This window comes from Eptesicus fuscus, chromosome 5 (assembly GCF_027574615.1).
Source record: "Eptesicus fuscus isolate TK198812 chromosome 5, DD_ASM_mEF_20220401, whole genome shotgun sequence".
NCBI lineage: Eukaryota > Metazoa > Chordata > Mammalia > Chiroptera > Vespertilionidae > Eptesicus > Eptesicus fuscus.
The window spans coordinates 839638-865996 of NC_072477.1; the positions used below are offsets into that span (position 1 = coordinate 839638).

Sequence of the window (26359 nt, forward strand, 5' to 3'; positions counted from 1 at the left end):
GGAAACTGCTAGAAGAGTCTATGGAAGGAGCCCCGGGCTGCAGACGCTGGAGCGGTCCCGCTGCCCCGTTCCTTTCCGCTCTTTTATAGTTTAGAAATAACACATGTTCCTTATAAAAACCCAAACAACAGTGTAAGAAGTGTGTCACTCAAATGCCACTCAAAAGGGGTGGGGGATGGAGGGGGAGGGACCTTCTTTTCCTTTACATCTAGCTTCTTAAAGGAAAACATAGCTTACTCCTTCCCACCTCGTATCACAATCACCTAAGGCTATCCATTGTCCTCAGAGAGCTGCTTTGGCTGCACTGAAATGCAGTTCCCTCATCATCAAATTCATCGAGATTCTGTAATTGGATGCTTCCTTTCCTCTTTAACCAGCAGAATGTGTGTGGCTCCAGCTACCCCGGTGATGGGTGCTGACATGCACCGTGCGCTGTCTGTGTGCTGCATATTCTTAGTGCTGGATCCTGTTTGATCTTCAGAACACGGGATGTGCAGGTGACCGCGTGGACCCTCCGCAGGTGAGGAAGCAGACCAGCCAGCCCGTAGGTGGCAGAACGGGTCTGATGGACGCTGCTCTGCCCAGACGGCAAGAGCTTAGAACTTTAAAGGCTCTCCGTGCTGAATGCACGTGCAGGGGACGCTGCCTGCCGATCCCCCGTTCAGGAACCGACTGAGACTTTCTGGGGCTCCCAACGCGCTCTGTTTGGCCTTGGGAAGGAACGCCCTTCCTCCTTCATGCCTGCTCCCTCGTGGTGATGAGTTGCCCGACCTGTTTTCTCTCCCTTTGCTCCCTGACCTGGCGTTGCTGCCGGAGGTGCTTCCGCCGTGCCTGTCGGTGAGGCAGCGCCGGGCGGTCAGCAGCTTCTCCCCATCTGCTCTGGAGCGAGAGGCTCATGGCTGCGATGCGGCCTCGGTGGACGTGCGGGTCCGGCCCTGTCGGGCTCCGCGTGGTCTCTGCCAGCCCGGCATCTATTTCCTACATTTAATTTCTTACTGTGCGGGACCCTCTCCTTCAGGAGGTCAGGGAACAAGACCTGCCGGGGCTCTTGTCCCAGCCTCACCAAGGGCTCAGCGTTCTGGAGAAAGGGGCTGCGCGTAGATGGAGAAGGAGTCCGTGGACGAAAGACAGTTTTGAAAGGCATCGGGGGTCAGGGGAGCTTCAGCTGAAGGAACTGAAGACTCACCTTGTCTCAGGACCCCCTGCTATTTATTAACACAATTTGTCCCAAGGCCAGGTGGAGTTAATACCCTTCAAAGGGTAGGGTTTACAGAGATTGTCAGTTTGGGGAACAGCCTACAGCTGTTCAGGTGTTTGGCCAACAGGAGGCAATAAAATGCCCTGAGCCCGTGGTCGGCAAACTGCGGCTCGCGAGCCACATGCGGCTCTTTGGCCCCTTGAGTGTGGCTCTTCCACAAAATACCACGGCCTCGGCGAGTCTCTTTTGAAGAAGTGGCGTTAGAAGAAGTTTAAGTTTAAAAAATTTGTCTCTCAAAAGAAGTTGATATTTGGCTCTGTTGACTAATGAGTTTGCCGACCCCTGTCCTGAGCTGTCTGGCAGTTAACAATCCCATTCAGGTTTGGGGAAGTGCCGTGTAGCCGTTTCCAACAGGTAAACTACGTGTGACTCAACCCTGTTGAGCTCCCCAAGCTTCATCAACCTTTTGGTAAAACTCTTGTAATTATTACATGCTGGACTTGGTTCTCGGCACCCACCCATGCACGAATTCATGCACCGGGCCTCTAATACACACACACACACACACACACACACACACATACAGACACACTGAGTGGCCAGATTATTATGTGTTCAGAGATCATAATAATCTGGCCCTCAGTGTATGTTTCTATTGATTTCAGAGAGGAAGGGAGAGGGAGAGAGATGGAAACATCCACGATGAGAGGGAGTCATATATCGGCTGCCTCTTGCACGACCCTCACGGGGGATGGAGCCCGCAGCCCGGGCCTGTGCCCTGACCGGGGATCGAGCCGTGACCTCCTGGTTCCTAGGGCGACGCTCAGCCACGGAGCCACGCTGGCCGGGCCGTCCCCCCCCTTGCATGAATTTACTTGTGGATGTGAGTGCCCGTGCTTCCAGGCAGGGCAGGCGAGGAGGGCAGTTATTAGTCTTGGCTTACTGTTTAGTTGAATGTGTGGGGGTGACACCAGTCACCAAATCCATACAGGTTTCGGGGTACAACTCAATGACACACCGTGTGCCCACTGCACCGAGCCCTCACCGCCCCAGCCGAGGTCCCAGCTGCAGCTTCCCCCTCCCTCTGGCTCCCCACACTGCTGTCCGTGTGTGTGTGTTTTTAAAAAATACATTTTATTGATGTTTTCACAGAGAGGAAGGAAGAGAGAGTTAGAAACATTGATGAGCGAGAAACATCGATCAGCTGCCTCCTGCACACCCCCCACCGGGGATGTGCCCGCAACCAAGGTACATGCCCTTGACCGGAATCGAACCCGGGACCCTTCAGTCCCCAGTCCGATGCTCTATCCACTGAGCCAAACTGGTTAGGGCTGTCCGTGTGTTTTTTATTTTTATTTTTTATATTTTTATTGATATTTTTAGAGGGAGAGATAGAGATGGAGATAGTAGCTGGAGAGAGAGAGAGAGGGAGGGATTGGTGTGTTCTGTCCGCTTACGCACTCATTGGTGGGTTCGGGTCTGTGCCCTGACCCGGGATGGGACCTGCCACCTGGCGCATTGGGCCGACGCTCTGACCCTGCGCGCTGCCTGGCCCGGGCTGTTGACTCATTTGCTCCTGCTCAGCCCCTTCCCCTTCCCACCCAGACTCGCCTCCCACCCGCAGCGTCCTCGGTGGAAGCCATGCAGTGCCCGCACTGGCCACGCGAGGGCGCGCGCGCTCCACCCCAGCCGCCCGGGCCCAGGCGGGGAGCGCAGGCTGCAGGGCTGCGGGTCCGGGATCCTCCCAGCAGAAAACGGGGTCCTCTGGGGGCCGTGCCGGGCGGGGCAGCGGGGCCGGGGCGGGGTCCCCTCGCTGGCGGATAGAGAGGAGCTCAGCCAGCCAGAGGGAGCAGGCCTGGAGGGCTCCCTGCGGGAGGTGGCGTCTCCGGCAGCAGCCCGCGGGGGGCGGGTTTCTGTGGGTGGTGGGTGGTGGGTGGTGGGTGGTGGGTGGTGGGTGCTCGCGAGGGACTGGCCGTGGGGGTCAGAGCGCAGCTCCGCGGAGAGGTGGCCGCGGTGGAACATCCCTGCCCCCCCCCCCCTCCCTGCCCCCCTCCCCCCGGACCCTGGGCAGTGCCCCCCCCCCCCCCCCCCCCCCCCGGGGCCGGAGGTGAAGAATGGAGGCCGCGCAGACAGACATTAACGGGTGGGGAGCGTCCTCGTGAATATTCATTCCCCGCAGCCCCGGCCTCCGGAGCCTCATGAATATTAATTCCGATTAAACATTCATGGACGGAGATGCCGCTCCTCCCCTCCGGGACCTGTTTGCAGCCGGAGCTGGGGGGGGGGGCAGCGGGGTCCCCAGGGAGGGCCTGGGCTGGAGCCGGCACCTCGGTCCTGGGTCCCCGCCAGCCCCTGGCCCTCCCTGCCCCGAGCCCGGGCCCCAGAGTGGCCCCCGCTGACCGGTCTCCGCCCCTGTCCCCCCCCCCCACCCCCCCCCCCGCCTATGCAGGAGCCATGTGTCCTGTGTCCCCCTCAGTCACACACACCTCAGCTTTAGCTGGCGGGGTGTGTGTGTGTGTGTGTGTGTGTGTGGGGGATGTGGGGAGATGTGGGGGGGTGGGGGGATGTGTGGGGGATGTGGGGAGATGTGGGGGGGTGGGGGGATGTGGGGGGGGGAGGGGGGGCTGGTTAATTATTCAGTGATTTAAATGAGATGGCAAAAGGCTTTTTACTGATTTGCATATAAAAGTGATGAAGCCCATTTCTGCTGAGCTTGCAAATTGCTGGGCTGCGTGGGGCAGGAATGGAGGTCAGCGGGGGAGCTGCGGGGATTTACGCTCCCGCTCCCGGGGCGCCCTCCGGGGCTCAGTGTGCATAATGCTCATTTGGCCGGAAAGCAAAGGCGCGGCTCAGAGCCGCGTGAGCCGGGACACTCAGGCTCCCCGAGTGCTCCGTCCTGGCGGGAAGGGCAGTGGGCGGCCCCTCGCCAGGCTGTGACCATGAACATGGCCTCAGCTCCCTTCCCTGTGGCGCAGGCGGACCGAGCAGCCGCCTGGGGAGCCCCCTGCACCCCAGAAGGGGGCAGCCTAGACTGTGTGGGTGGGGCCCCAGGAGGGCGACCTGGTGGAGGTGTGCGGCCGGGGCCACGGGCTCCAGGGTCCTGGCGGCAGCTGTGGGAGCAGCTGGAGGTCCCAGTGGGTGTCCCTGGTGGGGTGTCCGGGGACCCCCAGCATCAGGCTGCCATCCTGTGTGGTCCGCTTGCCCTTGGCCTGTGTGGGGGCCTGGAGTGCTGCGGCCCGTGTTGGGGGGCTGGGTGCCGGGTGGGTGTGCCCGAGGCACGCGAGCTCCCGCCTGCTTCCCTGCCCGTGGTGCCAGGCGGCGGAGTACCGTGGGCCATGCTGGGCCCCAGGGGCCCTGGGGCGGGCGGGCGCAGGGGAACTCCTCCAGGTTCCCACGTGGACGCCTGTGGAGAGCGGCTACCGCGTTCGGACAGGTCCAAGCCTGGGGCTAAGGAGAGGGCACGGTCCCCTCGTGGCAAAGCCACGTGCAGGTCCCAGCACAGTTACAGCCAAAGGCTACGGGGTAAGCTTGACCGTACGGTCCGAACCTGTGTTCCCACGCGGCTGAGGGATGTGGGCTGCGGGCGGTGCAGCAGGTAAACAAAGCTGGGTCAGGTGCGTGGAAGTGAGTGGATTCGAAGCCGTGAGAACGTGTGACCACGCCCTGTGGGATCCGCTGTAAAATGAAGACTCGGCTTGCAGGCTGTGGCGTGTCTCTCCGTCAGAGAGGGCAGAGTCCCACCTAGCCCCAGCTTTATTTCTCTTTTCTAATCCTTCACGCCCCCCCCTCAGGTTCACCCATGGCCGTGCTGAGGGCGGCACAGATGCCCCACCCCCTCCCCCCAAGGCCGTCCTTGGAGACAGGAAGTCATGGGGTTCACTGAGGTAATCAGGGTGCTGGCCTCTGCCACACACAGCGGCCCCATCAGCCCAGTCTCGGCCGAGGTTGGCTGTATGCATGAGTGGGACCCGGGGATGGGGGAGAGGGTCCCTGCCTGCCGCGGGGCCCAGCTGCCCCCTCCTCCCCGTGAGCGTCCTCATGTGGACGCACCCCTGGGCCTCCGTGGCTGGCTGAGTGGGCTATTTGCAGATTAGGTTATGTTCCGGGGCTCCGGGGTTAGGACCTCAACAAACCTCCCCCTCCCCCTCTCACAGGGGCCCCATGTAACCCACGGCATCGAGGCTTCACATGTCGGCAGCCGTCTGCACACCAGCCCGCGGTCTCGTGTCCCTTCTGCCCAGGGCTTTCCTCTCGCCTTCCCGTTTGCTGCGCGGGCGCGTTCTTCGTTCATAAGGTCTCCTAGCCCCGTGGTCGGCAAACTGCGGCTCATGAGCCACATGCGGCTCTTTGGCCCCTTGAGTGTGGCTCTTCCACAAAAGACCACGGCCTGGGAGAGTCTATGTTGAAGAAGTGGCGTTAGAAGAGTTTAAGTTTAAAAAATTTGGCTCTCCAAAGAAATTTCAATTGTCCTGTTGATATTTGGCTCTGTTGACTAATGAGTTTGCCGACCACTGGCTTAAGGAAAGGAGGCTGGGCCCAGGCGCGTGGCTTCGTGGTTGAGCGTCCACTTATGAACCAGGAGGTCAGGGTTCATTCCCGGTCGGGGCACATGCCAGGTTGCAGGCTCCATCCCCAGTGTGGGGCGTGCAGAAGGCAGCTGATCCATGATTCTCTCTCATCATTGATGTTTCTCTCCCCCTCTCCCTTCCTCTCTGAAAGCATTAAAAATATATTTGAAAGAAAGAAAAAAAGAGAAAGAAAGAAAGAAAGAAGAAAGAAAGAAAACGCTGGGAGAGAGAGGTCGGGGGGGGGGGATGTGCAAGGTGCCACAGTGCCTGTGCGGGGGGTGCAGGCCTGGCTGGCATGATTCTCTGCAGGAGCCCTGGAGTGAGAAGGATGGGGCCTGCCCTGGCCAGTGTGCTCAGTGGATAGAGCGTCGGCCTGTGGACGGAAGGGTCCCCGGCTCGATTCTGGTCAAAGGCACGTACCTGGGTTGCAGGCTCCACCCCGGCCCGGGCCCTGGTCAGGGCCTGCGCAGGAGGCGACCAATCAATGTGTTTCTCTCACATCCATGTTTCTCTCTGTTTCCCTCTCTCTCCCACTCTCTCTAAAAATCAATGGAAAAACATCCTCGGCTGAGGGTTCACACGAGAGAGAGAGGAGGATGGGGTGGGGAACAGAACAGGGAGCTGGGATTGGGGGAGGGCTCAGAGGTCGTCCACGGGGAGACACGGGTGTGAGGCCTGGGCGTGCACGGGGGGAGGGGGGAGTGGGTCCGAGCTCTTTGTGCTTCTGCAGCACGAGCCCTCGGCGGGGACATCTGTTCCGCCGCCTGACACACGCGTGGCCGGAGTTGGCACTTGTAGGATAAACAATGGCTGCCCGGCGCCTCCTCACGGCCTCGGCCGCGGCGGGCCTGCTGGCGCACTCGCTAATGGGATTAATGCCTTCCCTAACTCCCTCTCAGGCGGAGTCACGCTGAGCCCAGTCCCCAGGGCGAGGACGCCGCGCGGCTCCTTCTCAAAGAAACGGCCGAGCGGTTTGAAGCCGCGTCAGCACTTGTGTGGCCAGCCGTCAAACCAGGTCCTGCTTTATGGCTCACGCAACATATGCTCCTTTTAAACCCAGTGACACGCAGCTGTGCGGAGTGAAAGACCAAGTCTCCCTCGTCCCACCGCCCCGCCCCCGCCCGGGGCCACTTTGAACAGTGGCCCCGACCTCTGCAGCCACACGTGCACACGCCCACCACTTACACATGCTTCACGCCACACAGGCGGGGCCTTTTATTCAACAACACGTCACGGCGTTGTCATCCCTGCCTGCGTCCACCTCGGTTCTGCCGTCCTCAGTGGCTGCCTGGCACACCCCCGGGCGGTGCCTCCCCGGTGGCCTCCCCGGCGGCCTCCCCGGGCCTCTCTGCCGGGGTGACCGGTGTCTCGGGTTCGCTCTGCCCGATGCTCCGGAGTGAACCTCCCGGTCAGCTGTGCTCGGGCTCTGGGGCCGGCATTTCTTCCAAGAGAACTTCTAGGAGAGAAATCGCGGGGTCCTGGGGTAGCGCAATTCAAGGTTAACGGAGACCCAGTCGCCAAACTGGTGTCCAAAGGAGTTGTGCGAGCCCCGCGGCCGGCGTGGCTCCGTGGTTGAGCGTGGACCTGTGAACCAGGAGGTCCCCGGTTCAATTCCCCGTCGGAGCACAGGCCCGGGTTTCGGGCTCCATCCCCAGTGGGGGGCGTGCAGGAGGCAGCTCTCATCATTGATGTTTCGCTCTCTCTCTCTCTCTCTCTCTCTCTTTCTCTCGCTCCCTCCCTCCTCCCTTCCTCTCTGAAATCAATAAAAACATATTTTTAAAGAAGAAGAAATGAAGATGTTGTACAAGTTTAGCTTCACTCTGCAAGACTGAGAAGTGGCAGTGGCTTTAACATGCCGTCATCTTACTCGGAGGAAAGTGTCCTGCGATGGGTACACGCGGGCTTCCCTCCTCGTCACGCGGCGCGTCCCCTCCGGTGCTTGTCCCCCGTGAGTTGCGCATTCTGTCTGCGGCCACGTTGGAGAGGACACGGGACAGCAGCCCTCTCCTGGGGAAACACGTGGACACGGCTGCTGGGACCCCAACCCGGCCAAGGGGAGCCGCCTGGGAAACGCAGCCCCCTCGGGCGGGAATGGACGTCCGTCCCACCGCCATGCAGGGGCCGGCGGATTTGAGCGTTTTGAGGGTGCTGCCCGGGAGGGCTTGGCCCACACAGAAAGGCACCTCGACACCTGAGGAGGCAGGGCCCGGCGGGGAGCCTACAGAATAAAACGGGGGGCTCGTGAACGCCCAGTCCACGCCAAGACTCGCCATTGCCGAGGGGGGTTCCGTGTAACCGCCAGTCCTCAGGGAGGGTCCTGCCACTGAAACCATTCCGATCTGTGAAAAAAGATGGAAAATCCAACATCCCTTCTTCAAACGTCGGCGTTACACGAATGCCTGAGCCCTATCAGAACAGCCCTGGCCGGTGTGGCTCAGTGGATAGAGCGTCGGCCTGCGGACTGAAGGGTCCCGGGTTCGATTCCGGTCAAGGGCATGTACCTTGGTTGCGGGCACATCCCCAGTAGGGGGTGCGCAGGAGGCAGCTGATGGATGTTTCTCTCTCATCGATGTTTCTAGCTCTCTCTCCCTCTCCCTTCCTCTCTTAGATCCAATGCGGCCTCGGAGCCGTGAGGCGGGTGTGACAACCGCTCGCCAAGGAAACGGGCAGCAAACCCCCCGTCAGCGCCGGCCGCGTGGCCGTGGGCGGCGGCGTCCTGTGTGCGAGGGTTTGATTCCAGGTCGGGCGCATCCCCAGGTGGTGGGTTCGAGCCCCAGTCTGGGCATGTGTGGGCGGCCACACATCGATGTTTCACTCTCTCTCTCCGCCTCTTCCTTCCTTCCTCTCTGAAATCAGCAAGGCCTGGCCTTGGGGAGGATGTTTTCATGTTAACCCCTTAACCCAGTGGTCAGCAAGCTCATCAGTCAGCAGAGCCCAATACCAACAGGACAAGAGCCGAAAACCAACTTCTGCACATGGGCCACGAAGTTTCAATCACACTGTACGTGCGCGCCCGCACGTGGTATTTTGTGGAAGAGCCACACTCAGGGGGCCAAAGAGCCGCCCGCATGTGGCTCGCAAGCCGCAGTTTGCCGACCACTGCCTTAAGCGGATGGGGAGCTGGGGGCACAGAACCAGCCGAGGCGGAGGCGGAGGCCAGGCCGCACAGGCGGCTCCCAGGGCCTCTGAGGGGTGTGATGGCCGACCTACCAACATGCCCCGCTGGGCAGTCACTGCACCGCATCGCCCATGCCCTTTCCCCGGGGCCTGCAGGCACCCCTGTCCCTGGGCGGCACCCCTGTCCCCGGGGCAGCACCCCTGTCCCCGGGGCGGCACCCCTGTCCCTGGGCGGCACCCCTGTCCCTGGGCAGCACCCCTGTCCCGGGGCAGCCCTCCCGCCCCGGAGCTGTCCGTGGTGCTGACCGCAGGCGCGGCCCGCGCTCGGCCGCTGCGCACGCGTCCCGGGCGGGGCGCGCAGGACCCGGCGCCGCCGCCACTGCGCAGCCTCCCGCGCGCCCGGCTCCCGGCTCCCGGCTCCCGGCTCCCACCGGCCGCGCCTCGCCATGGCGCTCAACCAGTTCCTCCTCGCGCAGTGCGCCTGCTGCCTCCTGGCCTTCCTGTTCAGCTTCGTGGCGCTGGTGCCGCTGTCGGAGAACGGCCACGACTTCCGCGGCCGCTGCCTGCTCTTCACCGAGGGCCTGTGGCTCAGCGCCAACCTCACGGTGCAGGCGCGCGAGCGCTTCACGGTGCAGGAGTGGGGCCCGCCGGCCGCCTGCCGCTTCGGCCTGCTCGCCAGCCTCCTCTCGCTGCTGCTCGCCGCCGCGCTCGCCTGGCGCGCGCTCTTCTTCCTCTGCAAGGGCCACGAGGGGTAAGTGGGGGCCCGGCGCCCCCAGCGCTCCCCTCCCCGGGCGCTCGGAGGCCCGGCCAAGTCAGTGCTGGGCCCTCGGCACTTCCACGCGCACTGCCCTTTGTCCACACGCAGAACCAGGGCCGCGACGCTCACCCGTCCTCCTGGGAAGCCAGTGCGTCCCCCCTGCCCCCCGGCCCCGGCTGTAGGTGCAGCACCGCCTTCCCTCGCTGACCGGGGCCTCCGGTGCGGGGTCAGCCCGGGGCACCGTCAGCACCGCGGACAGCGCCACGCCCTGGTCGGGGCCTGCGCTCTGGGACCAGGCCCCGCGCTGTGTGACTTGGCGATTTGGGAGCCCCCCCTCACCCCCTTTGCCCTGGGAAGGCTGCTGGCGGAAGGGGGTCTGGAGGGAACCCCTGGAGGCCTTGGCTGGGGATGCGAGGGCGGGGACAGGTGTGCGAGGGCCCTGCTTTGTCCCCACAAGCCCCCTTTCTCCCCACCTCCAGCCTCCCCACCCCCTGCCCCACCTCCAGGCCCCTTCCTCCCCACCTCCTGCCTCCCCCTCCCCACCTCCAGCCTCCCCCTCCCCACCTCCTGCCGGGCACTGTGCTGGAATCAGGTGGGGTGCAGTTCACCTGGGGTGGGGACAGCTGGAGGAGGGGTGGAATCCTAGAAGCCCCTGTCTGGTTCCCGGGGCAGCCGGGACGGAGGCCGCCCGCTCTTACAGTCCTGAGGCCGGAAGTCCACAGTCGAGGGTCATGGTCGGCTCCTCAGAGGGAGACCCTCCGGCTCTGGTGGCCGGTCCTCGGCCTATGGTCTCATAGTGACGCCCCTCACTGGGCTTAGAGCCCCCCTGAACCCAGGATGCCCCCGCTGGGAGATCTTTGGCTTAATGACCGCCATAGGACCCTACTTCCAAATAAGGTCCCATTCATCGGGGACACGGTCCAGCCCTCGGCACGAAGGTGTGCAGGGAGTCACACGTCAGCCTGGGGAGGCCTCCGGGGGCTGTGGGGCTGGGGCTCGGCCCAGGGTGAGCCCAGGCCAGTCCCCGGGGGGTGTCCTGCCCTGGGGACACGTTTGAGACGTCACCTGCACCCTCACCGCCAGGCCCAGGTGTCACCCAGGTGGCGTCCCCCTGAGGAGGGGTCCGAGGAGGATGGCACGTCAGCAGGTGGGCGGGGTGAGGCCCCTTCAGTCTGAAGCTGAGGGCGGTGGGCACAGGCCGTGTGGGGGTCACTGTTTGGCCCTCAGCTCCTGCCCATCATTCCAGCGTGTCCCCACAAGACGCGTGGCCTCGAGGCATTTGGGGTCCAGCTGACGAGGACACAGCCGCTCTCCGGGGCGCCCGGCGTGTGGCTCGGAGCGAGGGGATTCAGGGCCGGCACCAGCCAGGGCTGGGGGCAGGCGGAGAGCGAGGAGCCGGCGGACAGGAGTCTGGGTCACGGGGGCTGCCCTCCTCACGCAAACCGGCAGCAACCCTGGGCAATCCAGAACAGCAGCTCCGTCCTTTGCCATATGTTTTTAAAAGATTTTTTTCTTCTTTTTAGAATATATTTTTATTGATTTCAGAGAGGAAGGGAGAGGGGGAGAGAGAGAGAGAAACATCAGTGATGAGAGAGAATCATGGATCGGCTGCCTCCTGCACGCCCCACACTGGGGATCGAGCCTGCAATCCAGGCCTGTGCCTGACTGGGAATGAACCCTGACCTCCTGGGTCACAGGTCGACGCTCAACCACTGAGCCGCTGGCCGGGCCGTCCTTGTCATCTTGTAGAAAGGGGCCGGTTGGTTCTGTGCAGCCGCCATCCCCACCCCCATGATGAAGACGGAAAGCGGGGGCCTGTGCGCGCCCCCCCCCCCCCCCGCCATGCTCTGTCACTTCGTTCATCCGCCCAGGCCCCGGGCGCGCGTCCTCCGGGATGTGGGGTGGGGGGAGGAACATTTCGGGACTCCCGTCCCTTTGTGTCAGTCCTGGGGGCTCTCCTGCCCCCCCCCCAGCAACCTCTGTCCAGGCCTCGAGCGTGGCAGCCAAGGCTGGCGGCTCTCTCTCCTCCAGAGACAGCTGTGCAGCGTCCTCCTCGGCCATCAGGAATTGTTGTCCGAGGCCACGTGACCGTGCGGCCGCCTGTCCCCCGTCGCCCACCGCGGTCCAGTTGGCAGGCAGTGCGCCGTGTGGAAGCGCCACGTGCCAGCTCTCCCTCTTGGTTTGGGATGTGGGACCCGGTCGGGGCTCTCCTGCGTCCAGGTTGCGGCTGCCCCTCTGAGGGGCCCTGGGCTGGCCGCCCCAGGTGGGCGTGTGGCTCATCTCTGTGATGAGTTAGTGTCTGTCGTGTCTGTCGAGGGAGCGGCAGAGCTGCCTGCGTCTGAGACCTGCTGCTCCTGCCACGCACCGGCCCCCAATGTTGCCAGACTCACAAGCCGGCTCGGGCCAAGCCTCCAGGCTTGCTGAGTGCGGAGCCCTGGGTCCCGGGAAGGGGGGTCGGCTTCGTCCAGCCACAGGCAAGCCGGCCAAACAGAGGAGCCGTTCCTGCCCCGTGGCTGCTTAACCTACGCTGGACCAGGCGGCAGGAGCCGGGCCAGCAGGGAGCGAGGGAGAGCCAGGCGGCCGGAGAGGCTGTCAGAGTGAGCTCATGGGACGGGCACGGCTCTCGGGCCGTCGGCAGCCTGGCATGTCTGGCCCACCGAGCACCGCGGCCCTCCACACTCAGGTCTGAGGGGCCCGTGTGCTCAGGGTCAGCGTGCACGCGATTCTCCCGAGGCCAGCCTCACAGACGACCCGGGGCCCCCGAGACCCAGGGCAGAGCCCACCCTCTGGGCCAAGGTGGGCCCCGGCCAGGTCCTGAGCTCAGGGGGGGCAGGCGGTGTCCACGGTGCCAGCCGCCACCTCCTGGAGGGCGTGCCCATCAGAGTGGGGCCTGGCAGCTCGCGCCCAGGACTGGGGGGCAGCTTCTGCACGGGGTACCCTGGCTGTGTCTGGAGGAATCGGCGTGCGGATCTGGCACCTGTGGCTCCCGCCGCTCTGTGCTGTTCCGGGGCAGATGGACGGGCCGAGGGGGGGCGGGCCCGGGGGCCCGGGCAGCTTTGCTGAGCGGAGCCCCGAGAGCGTCCAGGTGGCAGTGGTTTGTGATTGACGGCTGGGGCGCGCCGGGTTAAAACGACCCATCTGCCTGCCGCGGCCTCCCAGGGCTTCCCGGGATGCCGTCACCATGGAGACGGCACATCCAGGCAGGGCACCGGGCGAGGCTTTGGGAGAACGACGGCGTTAACCCTGTGTGTGCGGGCGCCCGTCCCCACCGCTGCCCTGGCCGTCGGGCCCGTGACCGCATCCTGGGGCGGGGGCCATGTTCGGGGGAGGGGGACCCCGGGAGGCCCTTGCCCCTCGGGCAGTGCCAAGCCCTGAGCGAGACCTGTCCTCAGGGCCCTGCCTCCTGGGTCTGTCGCCCACCTGGGCGCAGCTCAGCCTCCAGGTTTCAGTGGAGACGGCGGAGCAGGGCCCTGGGCACGCCCCCGCCGCGGTCCCGCCGCCTGCACTGGGGGCCACGCGGGTCAGGGCCCGGAAGGGCGTCCCGCCTCCCGGCACCTGTGCCGCTGGTCCAAGGGCCTGGGCCGCGGGCTGGCCCTGCCCTTCTGGGAGACGGGTGACCACGCTCCCAGCCCTGGGCCGCTGGGCGGGCAGCATGGCGGCCGGGGCCGGCACCGGGGCCCGTGGGTGAGGGAGGGAGGTGGCCCCTGGACCCCCACTCGGCCCCGCTGGGAACCTGAGGGTGGGGTGCCCTCCCGCTGTGGCCGCCCCAGTGGCGGTGGCGGAACCTGGGAGTGCAGCGACCCCCTCCTGTCCCTCCCGCAGCTCCTTCCTCTACGCCTTCCTGAACCTGCTGGTCAGCGCCTTCGTCGTCTTCCTCGTCTTCATCGCCAGCACCATCGTGAGCGTGGGCTTCACCATGTGGTGCGACGCCGTCACCGAGAAGGGCTCGGTGCCCCACAGGTGCCCGGCTCCCGCGCCCCGGCGTGGCTCCCTCCGTGCCCGCACCGCGCACACCTGCCCCTCCTCTCAGACCGGCCCGGGTCCCCTGCCCCTTCCCCGGGGGGAGCCCGCAGGTCACTCAGGGCAGGGCCCCCACCGGGGCGGCTCGGAGCTCCCGCTCCTCATCCGCGGGCACGTGGGGTGACTGGCCGGATGGGTGGGCGCCAGGTCCGGCCGCCGGTGTGTCCACGCAGCCGGCGAAGGCCCGACGGTGTGGTCACTGGGGCTCGCTCTTCCCTCACAAACACCAGCTCCAGCCTCCCCCCCGCCCCTCCGGGGCGAGCCTCCCTCTGGCCTCCCTCTCGGCTTCATGCTCCAGTCACGTGTCCTGACATCTCAGGAGGCCACGGGCCCTGGAGCCCCCGCCTCGCTCACTCCGGCTGAGGCCCCGCCGGCCCCGGTTGGTGGCCGTCACGCAGGCCTGTGGCTGACCCTGCGGGTCCCCGTGTTCGCCGGCAGTGAGTGGGGCAGAGGCTGGCGGTGACCCCACCGTCCAGGGCCAGGCGGGGGCGGGCCTGCAGGTCCCTGCTGCAGAGGAGGCGTGAGGGCCCTGTGTGCCCCCCGAGGCCGCCCCCTGCCCTGCGGGGTGATGCTGCTGCCTCGGGCTGGGGGGCTGGCCGTCACCGTCCCGTGTGGTGCCGTTTCAGCTGTGAGGAGCTCCAGGACATCGACTTGGAGCTGAACGTGGACAACTCTGCCTTCTATGACCAGTTTGCCATTGCCCAGGTAGGCGGGGCTTCCGGGTGGGCGGAGCTTCTAAATAGGTGGGCGGAGCCTCAAGGGAGGTGGGGCTTCCAGGTGGGCAGGGATCCCCACAGACAGGGTTTTCAGGTGGGCGGAGCTTCTAGACGGGTGGGCGGAGCCTCAAGGGAGGTGGGGCTTCCAGATGGGCAGGGTTTCTGGGTGGGCTGAGCTTCCAAGTGGGTGGGGCTTCCAGGTAGGCGGGGCTTCCCTAGGTAGGTGGGGCTTCCAGGCAGGCAGAGCTCTCCACAGACAGGGCTTGCAGGTGGGCGGAGCTTCCAGGTGGGCGGAGCTTCCAGACAGGCAGGTGGGCCCTCAAGGGAGGTGGGGCTTCTGGGTGGGCTGGGCTTCCAGGCAGAAGGGGAGGCCAGCCCTGCCCACCTGAGCCATGGTGGGTTCTGGGACTGCATTTCCTGGAGCACAGGCGTCTGGGGACATAGTGGTGGGCAGTGATGGCCGCCCCTTACCACGTGCATCCATCCCAGCGGAGGACACTGATGACCCTGATGAGGGGCTCCAGGGTGGGGGCGGCTCCTTCTAGCACCGAGCAGGGCTCCCCAGCATCCGGGTCCCCTTCGGATGGGTGGCCGATCTGAGGACTCTCTTGGGGGAGGAACCCCTGGGGGTCTGGACGTCGGAGGTCGAAGGTTGTTTGCAGAGAGGAGCTCAGGCCTCTCGCAGGAAAGCGTCAGCCTGGTTCTCGGCGAGTAGGTTAAGGAGGGGGAGGGGGTTCGAATGGGGTGCCGTGAGCACGCCCAGGCCTGGCTGAGTCCGTGGCGTCCTTCAACTGCTTGGGAGCCGCAGGGGAAGGTGCTTCTGTAGCCACAGCCGGAGGCTTCGTGAGGGGCCAGCTGTCCTGGGAGGAGACGGGCTGCCCGCCACTGCCCGCCTGAGGGACGAGGGGCCCGCCAGCCCGGGGGTGAGGGGATCCCACAGCACCTTCCCCCGTGGGGCTGCAGAGTGATGGTCGTGAGGAAGGACGCAAAGGCTCCCCCCAGCTCGTCCCTGTCCTCACCCCAATGTGTCCCTGTCCCTTCCCAGCGGGCCCGTCCCTCTCCCAGGGGCTGGGTGGGTGCCGGCGGGGGGCCGGCCCCTGACGCTGTCCCGCCTCTGCAGTTCGGCCTCTGGGCCTCGTGGCTGGCCTGGCTGGCCATCACCGTGCTGGCCTTCGTCAAAGTCTACCACAACTACCGCCAGGAGGACCTGCTGGACAGCCTGGTCCACGAGAAGGAGCTGCTGCTGGCCCGGCCGGGCGCCCGCACCCTCGCGCAGGAGGAGAAGAGCGCCGTCATCTAGGCGTCCCCGATGGGGCCCAGCGCCCCAGCACCCCCAGCGCCCCCACTGCCTGGGGCGCACGCCCTGCCCCGGGGAGCGGCGGGCAGGTCTGCCTGGGTCCCACCCGGCCGGCAGGCTTGCATGCCCCCCTCCGCACCGTGTGTCGTGAGCGACCCGCTCACCCAGCGCCCGATCCCACCGGCTGCGACGGGGCGGGGGCAGCACGGGCCTGGGGCTTCGAGGACCCGCCCAGTGAGACCTGGCCGGCGAGACCGGGGGGGGGGGGGGGGTGGGAGGGGAGCGCCCGCCTTCTCAGACCCCTGGACCCTCGGCCCAGGCCCTGCCCCGCAGAGGCGTGATGCTTGCTTCGCGGCAGCCCCCGAGCGACCCCGCCAGCCCAGACGCCACACGACGCCCTTGCCAGTGGCTCCGAGTGGCGTGTGGGACGGGAACCCCGTGACCTGGGGCAGGGCGAGTGCAGAAGGAGCTCACATGTGGCCGCACCCGCGGGCCCTGGGCGGCCCTCCAGGGCTGTGTCCCCTGTCCCTGCTCCGGGGCCCCTGGGGGTCCAGGCCGGTCTCGGCTCCGAAAGTGCAGAGACAGGCGTGTGTCCTGGGCTCAGGGGACGGCCCGGGGTGGCCGCCGTGCCGGGTGGCGGGGGAGCCCTGTGGCTGTGCCCCAGCGTTTGTCTCGTGTGGGCTGGGCCCGTGCCGGAGGAGGGAGGGGCCCGGTGCCGCTGCACGTGTCTGCGTGTGCATGTGAGAGTGTGCATGCATGTGATATTAGTGCACATGTGACATGAGAGTGTGCACATGTGAGTGTGCGTGTAGGAGAGTGTGCCATACACTACGTAGAGTGTGTGCAGTGTGAGTGCGCACAATGTGTGTGAGCATGCGTGTGCACAGTACGAGTGTGTGTGCGTGTGTGAGCATGTGTGTGCACAGTATGAGTGTGTGCGTGTGTGAGCATGCGTGTGCACAGTACGAGTGTGTGTGCGTGTGTGAGCAGGCGTGTGCACAGTATGAGTGTGTGAGCATGCGTGTGCACAGTATGAGTGTGTGTGCATGTGTGAGCAGGCGTGTGCACAGTATGAGTGTGTGTGCGTGTGTGAGCAGGCACGGGACGGGGTGGCCAAGACCAGAGCAGGTGTGGACATGCGGTGCATCTCCATCCACTGGAGCCCCGTGCCCCAGCACGGGGGGCGGGGGCCTGCCTTCCCACCCGCCCACACAGCACATGTGGAGCAGCCCTCCAGGGCTCCTGGCTTCCCGCCTGTTCCCCCTCCTCCGTGCCTGCCCAGGGGGGCCCCGAGGGGTAAGAACACCCCACTCCCCGCTCTAAGCACCTCGGCTTCCTCAGCTGCCCCCGTGCTGCCAGCTGGCTTCCTGCTGCTCCCCTCCCCCGGGAAGGAAGGCCGCTCGCCCTCCCGCCCCCGCTGCCCGGACTGGTTTGTTCCTGTACGAGGGGCCCGGGGCCTGCAGAGCCGTGGGCCTGGGCCGGGGCGAGGGCTGGAGAGGCTGCGGGGGCAGACGGGGCGGGAAGTGAGGGGCAGGTGACTGTCCTGATGCTGCTGTGCTGGCTGGTGTCCTGGGGGGCAGAGCCGCTGGGGTTCCAGGCAGAGCAGGGGGGCGGGGAGAGGTGTTTGGACGGCACCTGAGACCCCCGAGCGGAGCGGGTCTGGCCCCGGCCCAGCCTGGCGGCCCTAGCGCACTGGCCACGGGGACCCTTCAGCCCCTGCAGGCCCCTCGTCTGTCCCCGGCGGGGGCGGGGGGCTCTGCCTGCACCCCATCCACGCAGCGGCCAGCCTGGCAGGAAGGGGGAGCCCAAGGGTCCGCCCAGGCTTCGGGGTGCCCTGTGGGTCCTGGAGCTGGTCTGGGGCGGCCCCTCGATCGGCCCACAGAGCCCTGCGTCCACTCCCTGCAGGTCCCGTCTCCGGCCGGTGCGCCCGGCACCTCCCGGGAGGGTGGACTGGGCAGGAGCGGGTGCTCTGCCTCGGGCAGGGAGGGCCCCCGGGCGGGACGGGAAGGGCAGGTGGGGGCCCGGGGCTCCGACGTGGGCCCACCCATCGCTTCTCCCTGCTGTTTGACAACGGACACCCGTGGTTAATTCTACTTCCGGCTAAACTCGAAAGTAAAGATTCTTCAACTTAAATGTATTTTATTTCTCAAAGTCACAATAAAAACAGATCCCGGCCCCTCCCGTGTGGGTGGGTTTCGGCCCCCGTTTCCGTGTCCTGGGACCCACGGGCCCCGCAGCCGCTGTGGGACGTGTCTGAAGGCGGTGGGGTCCTGGCCCGTGGCGTCCCCAGCCCCACCCCACGCGGTGATGGCCGGGCGGGAGCCGAGGACACGCTGCCCTTGGGCATGGAGGAGCCCGGCTGGGCCCAGGGCAGGGTCTGACCTGGGCGCCCTCACACCGTGCGGCTTCAGTGGGGGTCTGCGAGGGGCTGGGAGGGACTGCCCACCCCCACCACGGACCCGGCTCTCCTGAGGGTGTCCAGGCCCCAGCCCCAAGGCCTAAGTGGCCGCCGGCCGTTCCCCTTCTCCCGGGGCCCAGGCACAGGGCAGCGTCCGGGCCTCCAGGAGCCACACCCAGCCCCCTCCAGGGACCAGGGGGGGCGAGGGGGCCGGGCGTGTGGTCCGGTTTTAGCAGTGGGTCCTCTTCCTAACAGACCTCCCCGTGGACCCCGGGCTGTGACCCAGGAGGGGCCGTGCTGACTCAGCCCTGGGGGCCCCCCCTGCAGCCCCCTGAGTCCCAGGTTCACCGTTCGCTGCTCCAGACCCTCCGTGGCCTCTGCCCGGCCGCCGGGCCGGGGCGGCGTCAGAGCTGCAGGAGGCAGTGCCAGCCGGTGAGGAGCGCCTGCCGCAGGCGCAGGGCGAGGGCGAGCAGCCGGGCCCGCAGGTCCTGCAGGGCCAGCGCCAGGGGCTTGGTCCGGCCGCAGCACAGGCCCAGCAGCAGCACCAGCAGCGCGCACAGGCCCAGCCGCAGGAGCAGGGAGCCGCCGCGGGGCCGGGGCCGGGGCCGGCGGGGCGCTGGGGGCGAGGGAGGTGGCGGATGAGCCCCTTCGCATCCCCCAACCCCCAGGGTCCGGGACCCCATCCTCCCTGGGGCTGGCGGGAGGGGCAGGGAGGGCGGGGCTGGCACCGTGGCCGCCCATCAGGGTGGGTCCCGGGGCGCGGAGGGCCCTCCTCCCTGCCCGGCCTCCAGGGGGGATGTCCCAGGGCGGCCTGGGGCTGGGGCTGCCCTGGGCACTGTGTCGGGGTGCTGGGCACCCTGGGGAGGGAGGATCAGAACTCACCCTTGGCGGTGGGCACGTGCTCCCTGCTGGCGATGTCTGGGGAGGAGAGCCGAGGGTGGGCTGGGGCACGTGAGCCTGCACGCACCCAGGGCTTCTCGCCGCCCCCCCCACCCAGAGGACCAGTGACCACCCCACCCCCGCCGGCCAGTCTGCCCGGCACCACCGGGCCGGCCCAGCCTCCCGCTCCCAGGTCCGGCCGGAAGGCGGGGCCCAGGACGCTGGGTGCTGCTCTCAGAGCCTGTGGGGTTGGGGCGTGGTGACCCCGCAGGCAGCCTGGGCCCCGGGCGGCGGGGTGGGCACCCGGGGAGGGCCGGGCAGGACCCCCACTCCGTCCCGTCTGCGGTCTCTGCTTCCGTTTCTTTGTGCACAACTTGGCAGAACCAGGAAGCCCTGTGCTTAGGGGGCTGTGGTGGGCAGAATCTAAGGTGTCCCCACGATTCTCACCCCCCAGGGCCCTGGCCTTTGTGGGGTCCCCTCCGCTCAGTGGAGGGGCTGCCACTCATTCCTAAGCAACAGACTGGGTCAGAGGGGGAGGGGCCCTGCAGGTGACGGGGCCCCCGGCGACCCTGAGCCAGTCCAGAGGGCGGCTGCTGTGAGTTCTGCACCAAGTCAGCTCTGCACCCCCCACCCCCCACCCCCCACCCCGTGGGCCTGGAGCAGACCCGAGCCGCAGAGGGGACCAGCCGGACAGCGTGAGGCCCTGCGCAGAGGCCCCCACGGAACCCTGGTACTCGCCCCGCACCCCACACCCACACCCCACACCCCACGCCCCACACCCCACACTCCACACCCCAAGCCCCACGCCCCACACTCCACACCCCACGCCCCACGCCCCACACCCAACACCCCTTACAGTGGACGTCCACCTCCAAGGGCTCGTGGAACCGCACACGCCTCTGTGGCTCCGCCCTGCGGCCTCGGCCCTCGGGCGGCGAGCTTCGTCTCAGGATGGAGGGGGGGCCCTTCCTGTCGCCCTCCTGGGAGAGGGGGAAGCAGAGGGAAGCAGGCGGTAGTGGGGTACCCCCTTGCCCCCCTTACCCCCCCTCCCCAGCCTCCGGGGGCTGGAGACAGGCTGTTCCGCCAGGTTCCCTGCAGCTCCTCGGGGTCTATGCAGCCAGACCCACCGTGGGCCAGATGGGGGCCCATGTCCCCCCCCCCCCCATGCCCCGCTCAGGATCCGATGGTGTTGGCTGCCACAGGCGTGGTCCGTGACCGAGGGGCCGCCTCTCCTGCCCAGGCTCTGCCCCCACCAGCCCCGACGAGTCCTAATCGTTCCTCCGTGTCAATAGTAATGGCACCAGTCACAGTGAGGACGGCAGCCACGGGCATCCGGGGGCATCTCCCTGTCCCAGCTGCCCCCCCCCCCACCTGCTGATCTCGGAGCCCTCTGCCGGGGAGGGGTGGGGGGCTCAGCCCGGCGCCAGGGAGAGGCTGGGCCTGAGGGTCACAGGCTGGGCCGGTGTCGCGGCCCCTGGACCGGGTGAGGGAGGTGAGCACAGGCCTCTGGCCAGGGCGGGCGGAGCCTGGACCCCCGGGCGGCCAGGGCCGGCCCCGCACTCAGTGAGGTTCGGAGGGTGGAGTGGCCGTGACCAGACCTCACGGAGCCTCCGTGCTCTCGTCTGTAAAATGGCGACAGCAGGCTGTCTGGAGTGTGAACACCCCGTGAGCTGGGGTCACAGCTGAGACGGCCGTGAGCTGGGCGCTGGACCAGGACGCGCCCCCACTGTCTTTCCAAGTGCTCCCCGTCCTGACTCTGTCCCGGGTCGAGACCCGGCCCGGCTGCCCCCCGACGGCCTCGCTGGTCCCCCGTCCCCGCCGTCTGTCCCCTGCGAGGGCGAGCTCGCCAGAGGAGCATCCTGACCGGCCGCTGCCCCGCTCCAGAGCCTGCCCGCTCCCGCTTCCTCTCACTCCACCTGCCTCTCCACCCCTCCGGCCCCCCGTCCGCCTCACCCCTCCCTCGCAGGCTGCAGCCTTGCTGTGGCTCAGGATGGGCCCCGTGCACCTGGGTCACGCTGGGCCCCACCCTGGGCCTGCCACCCGCTCTGCCAGACCGAACCTCCCGAGTGTCAGTCCCTGGGCCCACCCCTCCTGCGAGGCCCCCCCCCAGCGGTCCTGGGCCCACCCCTCCTGCGAGGCCCCCCCCAGTGGTCCTGGGCCCACCCCTCCTGCGAGGTCCCCCCAGCGGTCCTGGGCCCACCCCTCCTGCGAGGCCCCCCCCAGCGGTCCTGGGCCCGTTCGGGACCCGCCTCACCTTCCCCGCCCCGGGCACCGAGGAGCCTGGAGCGGCCGCCACATGCTTTCTGGTCTGATGTCGCGTCTCTGGCCGGGAGTCGGGGCTCAGGGCTTGTGCTGCCGCCCGCATCTACGGTGACATGGTCCTGGGAGAAGCAAAGGCACCGCTGACCGCACAGGCAGCATGTGGGGAGCAAAACTAAAGGAAGAGAAACACCCCAGAAAGCCACCAGCTTCCGGGCCAGGTGCTGATTATCAGCTTCAGTGGCTGCCGCTACTCCAGGGCTGGGAGCTACTCCAGGGCTGGGTGCCACTCCAGGGCTGGGTGCCTCTCCAGGGCTGGGTGCTACTCCAGGGCTGGGTGCTACTCCAGGACTGGGAGCCACTCCAGGGCTGGGTGCTACTCCAGGGCTGGGTGCTACTCCAGGGCTGGGAGCCACTCCAGGGCTGGGTGCTTCTCCAGGGCTGGGTGCTACTCCAGGGCTGGGTGCTACTCCAGGGCTGTGCTTCTCCAGGGCTGGGTGCTACTCCAGGGCTGGGTGCTACTCCAGGGCTGTGCTACTCCAGGGCTGGGTGCCATTCCAGGGCTGGGTGCTACTCCAGGGCTGTGGCTGTTCCAGGGCTGGGTGCTACTCCAGGGCTGTGCTTCTCCAGGCCTGGGTGCTACTCCAGGGCTGTGGCTGTTCCAGGGCTGGGTGCTACTCCAGGGCTGGGTGCCTCTCCAGGGCTGGGTGCTACTCCAGGGCTGGGTGCCTCTCCAGGGCTGTGCTTCTCCAGGGCTGTGGCTGCTCCCGGGCTGCTGTCCACTCACAGCCCCACTCCATCATCCGTACTCAGGAAGTTCGCATTTTATTTTTGTCAGAGTGTTTTGAGGTCACAGATAAGCTGCAGTAAACATCTCTGCTGCCTCCTCTCATGGGGGAGGCTCAGGACGTGAATGCTGGGGTGGGGGTGAGGAGGCTCTGGCTCTGCTCTCCCTGTCCTCCCCGCTCCCTGCTCGGGCACTAGGTGTGACCTGGCACCCCGCTGGCATCTGGGACCCCTGGCTGTGCGAGCTCCTGTGCACCCCGTTCTCTCCTCCTGGCCCTCGGGGTGAATTCCCTTCCACAGCCTGGAAGGGTCCTTGACGTTGGACCTCGCCAGTCCTGCTCGGGGTGCAGACCCCCTGGGCCTCCCGCAGGTGTAGGAAGCCGGGTGCTGACCGTCAGTCCTCTGGGTGCCTGGCAGGTGATGGCCCACACACCCATTTCACAGGTGGGTAAATCAGGGCCAGAGGCAGCTGGGGCCGCCCCACCGGGAACGGGCTGCCTCTGGGGGTGAGCGGGAGCCGCAGGGAGGGGCTGGGTCTGGGGGAGGGCGTGTGACTCGGGCCTCCAGCGATCTTCCCCGGGAGGCAGCAGCGGCCGTGACGTGGAGCCCTCGGCATAAGCCTCACAGGCGTGCGGAGGCCCATGAGTGATGTCTGTGGACCCGCCCGGATGGTAGGTCGCAATTATTTCAAAAGGAAACAATTTTCTCCTGTCGCAGCCTCAGGTGCTTTACTGCAAACGGGGTCGTGGCGGGAGCCGCCAGCCGGGGAGGAGGTGGAGGGAGGCCACTGAGAGGCAGGACCCTCTCGCAGGGGGAGGCCCGGGGCCCCGTGGCTCAGCAGGGGGCTCACACAGCGGCCGAGGCTGGGCTTCCCGGGGGCCCTTCCAGAGGGGCCACAGGCCTGGACACGCACAGCCTCCTGGGTCCCGGGTCCCCCCAGGGATGGTGGGCCAGCACGTGTGAGTGTGTGCACAGGTGTGGGCACGTGCGTGTCTGTGCACATGTGGGTGTGTGCACAGGTGTGAGCACGTGCGTGTCTGTGCACATGTGGGTGTGTGCACAGGTGTGGGCACGTGAGTGTCTGTGCACGTGTGTGAGTGTGCACAGGTGTGAGCACGTGCGTGTCTGTGCACGTGTGGGAGTGTGCACAGGTGTGAGCACGTGTGTGTCTGTGCACGTGTGGGTGTGTGCACAGGTGTGAGCACGTGCATGTCTGTGCACGTGTGTGAGTACACTCAATGGAGCGCCTGCTCTGGGCCTCAGTTTCCCCACTGGTGCTCTCAGCACTGCCTCCCGCCTCCCTGCCCCCCGCCCCCCGCAGGCCTCTGCTCGCCTGGGGCCCTGGCAGGGCCGTGTAACAGGAGTGCCCTCTGCTCTGAGGCCAGCTCGTGACCGATGGGTGATAACGGGTGGAAAATAGCTCCAGGGCTGGGCCTGCAGAGTGTCACCCCTGCACCCGCCCAGCCCAGGGAGGCCACGCCCCCAGGCACCCCCTCACCTCTGGGTGGGCAGGGAGCTCCGGCTCTGACCCTTCCCAGGAGCAGGGGGCTGGCCAGGCCAAGTGCTCCCATCCCCGGCGGCCTGTGGGGTTTGGCCTAGTGCCCCGCCCCCCTCCCCGCCCCCCCACGGGCTCGAAGCCTTGGGAGACCACGGTGCCCCCCACGGCTCTCCAGCCCAGCTCAGCACTCGCACCCCTCAAACCTGCACTGTGCCACCCCCAGGAGGACCTGGGGCAGAGGGGCAGAGGGTGGTGTCAATGCCGTGGGTCTCACCCGTCACCGGGGCCCACAGCCTGGCGCCCCCCCCCCCCACTGTCCTGTCAGCAGCGACACCTACTCCAGGGCCCTGGGCTGTGAAGGCGGGGACGCAAGCAGGGATCTCGACGGGGAGAGGCTGGAGCTCTGGGACCCCACTCACCCCCCATGTGCACACACTCACCCCCACGTACACACACACACTCACCCCATGTGCACACACTCACCCCACGTGGACACACTCACCCCATGTGCACACACTCACCCCCACATACACACACACACTCACCCCATGTGCACACACTCACCCCCACATACACACACACACTCACCCCATGTGCACACACTCACCCCACATGCACACACACACTCACCCCATGTGCACACTACTCACCCCCACATACACACACACACTCACCCCATGTGCACACACTCACCCCCACGTACACACACACACTCACCCCCACATACACACACACTCACCCCATGTGCACACACTCACCCCCACGTACACACACACACTCACCCATGTGCACACACTCACCCCATGTGCACACACTCACCCATGTGCACACACTCACCCCCATGTACACACACTCACCCCCCACACACACACTCACCCCCATGTACACACACACTCACCCCATGTGCACACCCCATGTGCACACACTCACTTCATGTACACACACTCACTCCCCTGTGCACACACTCACCCCCCTGTACACACACCCCTCACCCACCTGTGCGCTCTGGCCACCTGGGCTCCTGCAGGGGCCGCGCCCGCCTGAGCTGGCCCACCCGCCGGCGCGATCGCGGGATCAGAGCCCGGAGCGGCGGGGACACCAGAGCTGCCGCGGCCCGCCAGCCAGCGAGAAGATTCCGTTACAGCCGAGGCCCGGCCAGCCCTGGGGAGGCGTCCCGTGGGCCCGGCGGCCCTGGCGGCATCTGCCCTCGGGGTCAGGCAGCCCGGCTGGAGGAGAGGGGTCGAGGCGGCCCTTCCTTCCAGCGGAAACGGGGGGGGGGGGGCGTGGACACCCCGCGGCCTCCATGGGGAGGAGGGGCGCACGAGAGGGAGCTCTGCACCAGCAGAGGGGACTCCGGGAGCTGGCGCCGACCGCTCGCCCACCGCTGCCCGGGCCGGACCACAGCCGGAGCTCACCCGGTGCCCCAGGCCCCTTCGGTGCCAGCTGTGCGCCCACACGGCTCTGGGGTGCAGTCGGGATGTGGGGTGACGGGGCTGAGGGGGGCTGTGTGGCCGCGGGGCGGGTGCCCGGCAGGTCGGTCAGGGGCCCATCCCGTAGACGCAGGGGCCGGCCACGCAGAGCACGCCAGGCGGAAAGGACACGCTAACACCCGAGGAGCCGCACACAGGAGGTGCCCAGTACGCAGGGGCCCTGGGCTGAGGGCCCCACGCCCGCCGGCCAGGACGGGGCCCGCCGACGGCTCAGCTCAGACCTCGGCCAGTCTGGGGGTTTCCAGCCGCGTGGCCTGGGCTCCAGGCCCGAGTCACCAGCGAGTCCGCTCGGCCCTGAGCCTTCCGGGGGGTGGGGGGTGGGGGAGTGGGGGGGAGGGGACTGGCTGCCCTCCGAGCCCGAGGGGCCCTGTCCCCTGAGATGCAGGCCCCTTTCCCACGCCCCTGCCGTCCGCCGCTGCCTGGCCTCACGCTCCTTCCCAGCGGCCGAAGGGACGGGCTGGGCTTGGGGCCCGAGGGGGTGGAGAGAGCCTGCTCCGGCTCCGGGTGGGAACCCTGGTGCCCCCTCGCCCCAGCCACCCGGCGGCCTCGGGCGGGAGTGAGGCTGGCGGGGCCCGGGTCAGGCTGGCCGCCTGGGCAGGGCTGGGGCGCCCGGGTCCCCAGGGCTGAAGTGTGCCCTCTGCCCAGCCTCCGTGCCCGCCGCCCGCCGCAGGCTCTTTGCCGCGTCCTCCTGGAGCCTGCTGCTCCGCGGCGCCCCTGCCCAGTGGGAAGGGGCCCTGCTCTGAGCTGGGGTCTCACCGGCTCCTGTTGGGTCTGTGAGGGGCGGTGGCGCCAGGCTCTGGGGCTCCCCGGGTCCCAGCCGGGTCTCAGCCGGAGGGCAGCGGCCCCCCTGCCCCGGGAGAGGCGGGTGCGGGCGCCCAGTGTCCGGGCCGCACCCGCCCAGCCCCGGCGGCTCGGCCTGGAAGAGCTGCCGCCGCGCAGGCTCGTCCTCCCGCCTCGTCCCGCCGGCCCGTGCGGGGGGAGCCCGGCCAGCTGGCGGGCGCTGCGCTATAATTACCTCCTCCGGCAGAAATAGCAGCGACCCCAGCACAGGCCGCTGGCCTCGCGTCCGGAGCTGGGGCGGCCGCTTCCCAGGCCCCAGCACAGGCCGCCCGCAGGCACGGCGAGGGGTCAGGGCCCCGGCCTCCGGCCTCCGCGGCCGCCCCGATTCCCAGCCCTGCAGCTCTTGGAAAACCCCATGGGCTGGGGCCAGAGGCGGGGTGTGCAGAGAGCGGGGCGATGTGGGGGCCAGAGGCGGGGTGTGTGTGCAGAGAGCGGGGTGATGTGGGGGCCAGAGGCGGGGGGTGTGCAGAGAGCGGGGCGATGTGGGGGCCAGAGGCAGGGGTGTGCAGAGAGCGGGGTGATGTGGGGGCCAGAGG

The 26359-nt window shown here is 67.2% G+C and overlaps 2 protein-coding genes across 2 annotated transcripts; one reads left to right on the forward strand and one right to left on the reverse strand.

The window, feature by feature from the left end:
* The first annotated feature begins 9329 nt into the window (after positions 1-9329).
* Positions 9330-15676, forward strand: TMEM179 (transmembrane protein 179). Its single transcript, XM_008158807.3, has 4 exons — positions 9330-9634; positions 13463-13600; positions 14287-14365; positions 15497-15676. Exons 1-4 carry the CDS (start codon positions 9330-9332, stop codon positions 15674-15676), a joined length of 702 nt encoding a protein of 233 aa, XP_008157029.1.
* Positions 15677-18475: 2799 nt separating this feature from the next.
* On the reverse strand, positions 18476-25806 carry C5H14orf180 (chromosome 5 C14orf180 homolog). Its single transcript, XM_008158837.3, has 5 exons — positions 25740-25806; positions 21205-21331; positions 19807-19930; positions 18954-18989; positions 18476-18687 (listed from the first exon to the last, which is right to left on the reverse strand). The coding sequence occupies exons 2-5, from the start codon at positions 21313-21315 to the stop codon at positions 18476-18478; spliced, it is 483 nt and encodes a 160-aa protein (XP_008157059.2). The 5' UTR covers positions 21316-21331; positions 25740-25806.
* Between the last annotated feature and the right edge of the window lie 553 nt (positions 25807-26359).